Here is a 9,376-nt window from a genome sequence, read left to right on the forward strand (position 1 = left end):
ATATTAATGTGCGAAATGGTAAAGTAACATAAACTACAATAAGATGCCTATCAGTTGTGCACTTGATCATAATCCGTCATAGATCAAAATAAATCATGCGGGTGTATGCTAATTTGTGGACTATGTTTACATATTCCCCGGATTTAACATGGGATAGCAATGTGCATTTGCTTTGATTTTTGAAAATCATGAATTACACAAAATCACTTCTTAAGTAACTGGAGACAAATCTCAATGCCAGGGCATAGTTCAAGTTGTATTCTTAGAGCATTTTGTAAAACATAACAGAAAATGAGCAATTTGGTATGTAGCTACCTTAAGAAGGTTGCACCTATTTTACCCCCCAGATTCTCCTAAGATTGTCACCCGGGAGACAAGATCTGTAGCATACTTAGGTGAAAGAGTTCCAATGACATGTGAGGTGCAAGGATTTCCAAAGCCTGTAGTAACTTGGTTTGATGGAAATGGCGACTACATCCCGCGCGACAAAAACAACAAGAATATAACCGAAGAAGCGAATGACTGCGAAACGACGGTCACGAGCACTCTGACCGTCACTGTAGCCGACGAGACGTATTACGGGAAATACTCATGCATTGCATCAAACAATATTTTGCCCGATGATGAACATACGATGGAAATAGTTGAACTAGGTGATTCAGATTATATTTTCGTAGTATAAAATGTTAAATGGTTGATGTCTTCGATATCTTCAATTTTTATACTTTGATATTGCAGTTTCACAGAGTAATGATAGACCTGGGTCTAATTACTTAAAAAGGTTTCCTAGTAAAGTTAAAAAGCTCCGAGGCATAAGGCAGTATGGATTATATTTTAATTACATTCCATTGAAGTCGTTCCATACACCTCAATTATTTTTGTTGTGTTTTTGAACTCATACAAGTGATTCCTACAGATTATCAATGGATCGTACAATATAATGAGTGTCATCTTATCGGGTCTGTGATCGATATTTTCTACATTTTAGATTGTGGAGGAAAGCGGAGTGCTAATCAGGCAAATAAAACTTATTATGTGTTTCGTGTTTTTACTCCCTGAGCAAGATAACAAAATAACCAGCCACGTCTAGTTGCTAAACCATCTTTGATTGCCCTGTTTATCCATTATTCATCGAATATTTATCGTGACTGATCTGGTTTGTCCTAACTCCAACTTTAATGTTTTACAGGTCAAAATGAAGCAATTATAATAGACACTCATAGATTAAAAAAGTATATGTTAAATTGTTGAGTTTTCGTTTCCTACTTTTATTACCAAGTTTAGAAAAATTAAAGTGTCGAAATAACCGTTAGAAATGAAGTAGGACTTAAACTTTAAAGTCATATTGTGAACCATGAACAAGTAATTATTGTGCTAGTGTAACTGTCAAATTTTAAAATGTCAACAATGCTGACTTTATTGAAGAGTGCTTGCCTTAAATTATTAAATCTAGGAAAGATGATTATTACACTTAATAATAGTTCTTTCAGCGGGGCTTTTCTACAATCATGAACATACCAGTAAGAGTCGATCATCGTCGTTTGGCACGTCTCAGCTCAAATCATTCTAGGTGTTATAATCAAGAGACGATTACGTGTTATACACTGCAAGTTCAAAATCACTTGAATTTAGGTCATATAAGCGTTGAATTACTTAACCTTATAGATCGCAGGGAATTCATGTACACAGGACCAGTAACATTTTTTTACGATGATTTCATTTTTCCTAGGTTCATATTTAGATAGCACTATCATCAGTCTTACATGTGGCGTATTCATTGTGATTGTAGTTGTTGGAAACGTTCTCGGAGTTCTATTGTACAACAAATGTGCGGCCAAGAATCAAAACAGCAACACTGGTAGGTAAGAAGCATAAAGACACACCTCTGTATCATTAACAGGGCACCCACGGTTCAAAACATGGACATTGGCCTCTGCGTTATTGAAAAAGAGATTAGATATGTGATTTCGGAGATCGGGGAATTAATCGTTATATTCGTGTGATAGGGGTCTAAACTTAATTAAATTAAACTTAATTAAACTTCAGCAAATGTTAGATGAAACTGTTAGATATCATCATCGATTTAAAGGAGATTACAAATTGCATATGCCTGTATTTGCAATGCTTATAATTGGAAAGGAAATGTATGAAATTCGGAGACCTATACCGAAAAATTAATCTCTCTGCAGAAAAAAGGGAAACTTGTCCAAATATTATATTAATTTATAGTTGCTCTTACAAATGTTACAAAACCAATCGGACTTGTTCGTTCAATATATAGAGGTGTCAATATTTTCAACTCCTCCAGTGTTTGCTCAGTTTCATTTAACACGAGTTAATCCTGACATCAAAACGATGAACTGACACGAGAAACCAAGGTTCAAACATTTGTCTGTCGATATGCATTGCAGAATAAAAATAATCTAAAAAACTATTTTATTTTCGTTTCAGACTATTCCAATGCGGGGTAAGTTATGCCAACCAGTTCTGAATTATAATTTTTTTTTGTATTGTATTTGATGAACTTGTAAGATACAGTATTTGACTAATTCATATCAACATTTCTTTAAAGACCAGATACCAGCGATTATGCTGAAATACACGAATATTATTCATGTCAGCGACAGGAAACAGGTTTATCAGAAGCAATTGATTTCGGCCCATTTGTAGGTAAGACACTGTCCCCCACAGTCTTTCAAGAAACATTTTTTCTTATCGAGTGAAATCGATGTTTAGTTGGAAAGCGTTTAATAGACAGTATCTGTAGCTAAAGAAGATTTCTATAAAAAGGCTACGGTCTTCCTCGAAAATTCATGGTCTTGTGAGGTATTAACACGATAACAAATAACAAGAAAAGGGAGAACCTTGTCAAATTGTTGACGCAGAAGGATGTAATCATGGGAAAAAATCTCAGTGCAGATAATTTCATGATGATAATGGATCTGATAGTCACAGAGATAAGAACGTCGACATTATTAAATACGGCTAGTTTTCAATCGGATTCGAACCCATAACATACAGCATCAGTCGCCTAGCTGAAAGGCCACGGACAGAACTGCTCGGCTAAATCTCCACTCCCCAAAAAAGAGTGGTTCAATAGCCGTCTAAGTTGTTACATTTTTCTGACTGAGACCGCTCAACACGTTGTAGAGTTCGTGAAGCACTCACGCACGCATGCTCACTATCATACGAATCGCACAAACGAATTTCATCGCTTTAACTGGGCGAACGATAACCTCGGGGACAATTCTGTCCACCAGCATTGTTACCAACCCAGGGTAGAAAATTAAATCGACTACAATTTCTTTCAGTTTTGGTGATACTTTTACGTACGTTTCAGCACAGTTTGGCGCACCTCGGCGTAGTTTGGCGCCATTGTGAACGGGGGACTACACGCGAGTGAGCGAGACAACAATGTATCAATTTCGGACAAAAAGATATCGTTCGATAATGTTCACTGCACGATTACAGTGGAGACTCTACGCCCATTCGCCTCTGTTCTGTGTTATTTTTGCAGTTTACTGGAATTTTCATAGTTTATATTCGCCAAAATTTGGTATAATTACAACAACCTGACTGGTATTTGGTCTGTACATTTTAAGAGACGCTATAAACCGATTAAAATGGGTCAATATTAGACCCTGATTCTGCATATGCAAACGCCCTACGATCGCCATTTTATTGAGGGCAAGAGCAAAAATTCAGCAATCGGAAAAATAAAATGCAACTAAAACAAGTTTCGTCGAGAAATTAAAAAAACTAAAACGACAGCAATTTTGAATATATATCAAGGAAACACCGTGCCACTTTTCACTATAATTGGTTCAGAATTGAGAAATGTCAACGAGCGATAATTGTACGGTCTGTTCAGTACATTAAACGCCATTGTTTTCTATGGGAAATCGAGCAGATTAGACACATCGAAAAATGAAAAATACATCTGAAAAAAACCGTTGGTTTAACTTTTTCATTTCGCTGTTATTTTTTATAATATTTGGTATGACACATATCATGAAGGGTAACTAAAATTCTTTGGTTTTATTTTTTTAGTTTCCCTCTTATTTTTATGACATGACGAGTTGAAGATCGTTTTGCTGTTGACCGTGTTTTTACTTGATTTTGCATATGTCTCTTATCGCTTACGTATTTTTGGAATTCCCTTGTGAAATTCTTCCCAAAATATTATAATTGGAAGGACAGCATATACGGGAAATAGGACCTGTTGCTTTTACATTAATATTTAGATGTGCAGCAATGAAATACGGCGAAATTTTCAAAATGACTCGGGAGGTGCAACTGACTCTCTGAACGCGCACTCCACGTATGTGTGGCGAAAATTCGGGACGCTATTACCGTACAAAATGGGGCGCCTTTGGGCCGTAGTGTCTCTGTCTTTCAAATGTTATTGCTCGTCATTTTCGGATGTTTACTGTGGAAAGTATTGCGAGATGGTAATTAAAACATATTGAAGACTTTGTATGTAATATTTTACGAATGTCTGTTTTATATGGTTATTTTTCACAAATGTAGAAAAGCTTGAAGTAATTATTTGTGGCCGTGCCTTCGGCTTGCTTGCAAATTGACATACACACTTATTAATGACAAATTCAACAACATTTGCATCAACAGAAAATACTGTAGAGAACTTTCAACATGTTGATGGACAGTGTATCACGGCAAGCCGAATTACCCATGTAAGTGAGCTAATTTACTTAACTTCCAAGTTTCGTATAGTTGTTGAATTGGTAATGGGCCGCCAAGATGGCCGCCATAATAGGTAAATGGTAATATCTCAGCTTCTTGAGGTGCTGAAAAAGTTTGATTGTATTTTTCTTTTCCAGGGAAAGAGGTTCGATGAATACCAGTCTTTCAAAGACCGACATGTGCCATTCTTCATGACAGCTTTTTCCCACACAGATTTAGACTTGGTAGCTATGGCGTATTGGCTGAAATCCGCCATACCCACCACGTCTATTATGATTCATGAGTTTACTTTTTTGTTTACGCGCACACTTTATCGATGGAATTCTTGGGAATGGCTATTACATCAGGTTGACAACCTCCACTTGTGGGCAGAGAATTCAGATTACTCTTTGCATGGAGCTATCTCCATGCTCTTTGTAAGAAAGTTGCGATTCTGAATAATATTGGTTTCACCAAATTTCCTACAATTACAACACTAAAGTTCGTAAAACAGGGAAAACTATGCAGACCTCGCAAAGCCGTGTGTAATGACGTACGAAACACAATGAGCATGCAAAGACCAATATATTTCTCAATGCTTGCCATATGGCATAGAGTTACTAGCTCCGCTCCTGGCTCCATGACTAACCATGGAGGGAGAACGGAGCTTTTTACCTCCTGGGACTGGCGTGCGCGTGACCTAAAAGTAAAGTCACGGAGGTTACTATTACAGTAATTTTCTGCCATGGTATCAACCGATGCGCGATGGTAAGCTATTAGCCCTACGGTATGTGTCAAGAGTGCTCGGCTATGACTACGCCAAAGCCCTGTATTATAGCCCTGCTACGCAGAGCGGAGTAGCACCTGTGTAGACGTCAAAGAAGTAGCCGATGTCCTTTTATTGTACATGTGGTATTTTGTCCTGGCGAACTTTGCAGCCACCTACATCTGTGTATGGTGATTTGTGTTCGTCCCCAGTGTCCCCCTTTATTTCGGTGCAGGGTAACAAAGTGAACGGAATATGTATAAAGATGTACACAAAGGTCCACGCAGCATCGTACCTATGGTGCATCAGAAGAAAAAAAAAACATGAGAATGTGTTTCTTATAGAGGGATTGAATGCATACAATTAGAACCTAGTTTGAGCTTTTGGCAACTTTTTAGAGAACACAAACTGACCCTGAATCATTTCGTCTGGTATTAACAATCCCTGTAGGCACAGACATTGTCAGTGGTGTAGAGGACATCATAGGTTTTTACTCCATTGATCAACTATGTGGATTGGTGGGACTTCATTGAATTTACTTTTCTTTTTTCTGCCCTACCACATGTGTTACAAATTTGATTGTATTTTTTTCTTTACTGAACTGATATGGTCGTCACCAACTTTAACAATTTGACGTCGAATTTCTGCAGTTCTGGCACCTCAACATCCCCGGCGGCTTCTCTATATTATTCTCGTCGCGAAATATCCGGGTTTTAGCGTGGCGATGGAGTCATTTGTTGCATGGAGCTACCTCCATGTTTGTTGCGTCACGTCACGGTTAAAACATATGACCGAAGTTCGGATTTTTCGACAGCTATACTGCAGGATATATTTAACGTTTCAATATAGATGACTGTTAAGTTCTAATTAATGTATGTCACATAATTTCTGTATCGTTTGCTGTCTTGTAGCGCCTGATCTAAACCTACCCCTATGTAAAAACCAACTGAGAAGGAACTCGGCATGGCGTCTCAAACGAAACGTTTTAGTTGTGTAAAAGCTATTTGTAGTTTTATACAGGACAAAGACAATAGAGGGGCACTTCCCCTCTATACTGTCTATGTTTAGAACTACTATTAATAGGCAACATGATGTCTGTACTGTACATAGGCCTAAGGGTAATTACAAATCCTCAGAATAGTAATTTTATCCAATCACAAAATGATTTCGTGAACGGTGTCAAAACATTGGGCTGATCTAACAATTAGTATTATGCATGTGTTATTATCCCAAGCAAGCGAGTTTTTGTGTTGGGAAAAGTTGGAATGTTGCTATGTAATCAAAAATCCGAAGTGGGCGCCAAAAAGACTGCAACCGTTTTGTCTCAAGGAATTAATACCTTTTCTTACACAAATAGCAGAATCATTTAAGAAAAAATTCGAATGAGCTTCAGAAATCGACGACAGTTTCGACAGCAAATATCGAGTAACGTCTTAACATAAGTACACCATCGCGACCGATTTAAGTGTATTGACATCTAAGATTTTAAATTAGACGAATTGATAATATAAAAAAGTCGGCACAAGAACAGCGACAAATAGACGCGATCAATACAATGTAAACGTCAAATAGTATCAACAACAATTGCAATGCAAATCTTAACTTTAAAAACATCTTTTGCATCAAGTTTACGTTTACTATATCCAAAAATATTAACGCATTACGTAACTTAATGTCTTTGGGACAAAATTTATGTTTTACTATATATTGGTATAAAATATCTCATTCATATAAAGAATGTATGCCAAAAACAAAGGCCAAAAATGTTTTCACAACAGATATGGAAGGGTATTTTACTAAAAGTGCATATCTTGGGCCTATTTGCTATATTTAGTTAGGTTTCCTATCTTAAGGCCTTGTCTTTGGCCATCGAATGTAAACATCTTCCAATAAACAAAAAATTGACACAAATAGCAAAGATATCGATGGCCGCCAAGGAGGTTCCTATTACTACTTATGCATATTTGAAATATGGCATTTACGACATTTCAGCATAAACAAATTGAAACACTGCGATGTTATTTTTCAGATCCTAAATTTTAATGGATATATGTTTTGCAAAATATATATATATATATATATATATATATATATATATATATATATATATATATATATATATATATTTTGCAAAATATATATAAGTAATAAAGCACACCCAGCGATGGTATAACACAAAATTTTAAACACTTCACTTTACATATACTCTCGCTATCGCTCGTGCATATATGTCGTGAACTGGTCAAAATCTCGTGGTATACCGTCGCTGGGTGTGATTTATTGCTATTATATCTTAACAGTATATTGAAATTCTGGCGTGCAACGTCATAAACGGATTTTTGCTCAACGCGTATGCCAGCCGTGGTATATCGCCAATATAACACGGTTCTTTTCGCGTCTCGACCAATCATATCACTGTATTTGCACCGTCAATATATAATGGTATGATATAATCAATATTATTTCCCAAAAGTTATTTCAATATTGTCCGAGCTTGTGACACTACCATACCAACACAAGCATGACATGATTTCGCGGAATGAAACCCTAATATAATTTCATTTGCTCAGGCAGGACCTCAAAGGGACATCACCCATGATAAATTGGAGCTCACCACAATTGGTAGTCGTGTGCAGCAGAACCAGTCCCAGTCTATCGATACAGAGCAGATGCAATATGCATCATTACAGCCAGTACCAACAAGTGAATATCAAAGTTTAAAGAAAGTTAGTACGTTAAGGCAGGGGCCACCGTAGCAAAATATAATATTGTATCTTTTCAATGGATCCGGTCAGAATCCAATGAAAGTTGGTCAACTTCTTGTTGTGTTATATTGTAACAGATAGCATATGATCATGTTGACACACATGACTGAAAATTGATATTATTTTCTAAATCGCAAACATTACAAAGGTTAAAATTTTAACTTTTAAGATCAAACTTTGTCCGATCGAATTTGTCATGATTTTCTACGTAATCTCGAAAGAGCAAAATTACTCAACATATGCAATAACATGAATGAAAACAAATCGATGTATCTATTGAATATTGAAACATGTCCGTAAAAAATCATGTCAAATTTTGATCGATATATTTGTTTTTTCAAGAAAGATTTTTCAAAGGTAACAAAATTAATTAATTTTGAATTAGTCAGGGGTAGCTACGTGATTTTCATGCATATTCATATTTTTAATACTGACAGTTTAGTTTGAATTAATATTCTCTTCAAGTTGAAATATCTCATTGTATTCCATATTTGATTTTGCGGGAGAATATAGGCTGTTAAACACGTGACTTGGTTGAAAAAATTTTGCAAAATATATGTTAATCCATACTAGGAAATTTATTGTTGCGAACTTTTATGTCGTTTCTATCTAAACTTTCTATAATTTTTTACACACTCGGGAATGTCAAAAGTCTATGGCTAAATGTAAATGCGTAGAATGCATCATGGTAACAGATATACGAACTTTCAAATATTTACTGTGCCATTGTAGGATTACTTGTTCGACTCATTTTGAGGTCTACTAAGTTCTCTTTCTTAATTGGCTACATCCTCGACCGTGGTTGCTGTAAATTTATATGTATATAAACATACAGTGAATTATTTTTGGTCTTTAAGTTGGGTTGTCATTATTCATTTAAGAGATGCGGGCATTGTTAAAGTTTTACTAACTACCTGTCGACATCGAAACCAAAAATGTCAACGTACACACTGTTAGTAAGCCATATAAAATCCCTATCAGCTCTGTGCAATCGGGCGATAATCTAAAACATGTCAGCATTTTATAATTTAAGGGAAACTCGACATCGTAAAATTATCAACGATGATTGAGAGAGTCATATAGTTGAACATTAAAGAGGCACTCCCACTTGGTAACATTTTTAAAACACATTTTTTAATGCCAACGGTCGATATTTGACATG

The 9,376-nt window shown here is 36.1% G+C and overlaps 1 protein-coding gene across 1 annotated transcript; it reads left to right on the forward strand.

Moving 5' to 3' along the window:
- Positions 1-1,710: 1,710 nt before the first annotated feature.
- Positions 1,711-8,740, forward strand: LOC139128793 (uncharacterized). Its single transcript, XM_070694506.1, has 5 exons — positions 1,711-1,858; positions 2,452-2,467; positions 2,573-2,670; positions 4,630-4,694; positions 8,020-8,740. The coding sequence occupies exons 1-5, from the start codon at positions 1,711-1,713 to the stop codon at positions 8,203-8,205; spliced, it is 513 nt and encodes a 170-aa protein (XP_070550607.1). The 3' UTR covers positions 8,206-8,740.
- Positions 8,741-9,376: the final 636 nt, after the last annotated feature.

The sequence above is a fragment of the Ptychodera flava genome, chromosome 3, assembly GCF_041260155.1.
Source record: "Ptychodera flava strain L36383 chromosome 3, AS_Pfla_20210202, whole genome shotgun sequence".
NCBI classification, from domain to species: Eukaryota; Metazoa; Hemichordata; class Enteropneusta; family Ptychoderidae; genus Ptychodera; species Ptychodera flava.

Excerpts from the sequence above, each read along its gene's own strand:
- LOC139128793 (XM_070694506.1), top strand. The coding sequence starts at position 1,711 with ATGATTTCATTTTTCCTAGGTTCATATTTAGATAGCACTATCATCAGT. Across the intron at positions 2,671-4,629 it reads TGATTTCGGCCCATTTGTAG|AAAATACTGTAGAGAACTTT; the intron begins GTAAGACACTGT and ends TTGCATCAACAG. Across the intron at positions 4,695-8,019 it reads CGGCAAGCCGAATTACCCAT|GCAGGACCTCAAAGGGACAT; the intron begins GTAAGTGAGCTA and ends TCATTTGCTCAG.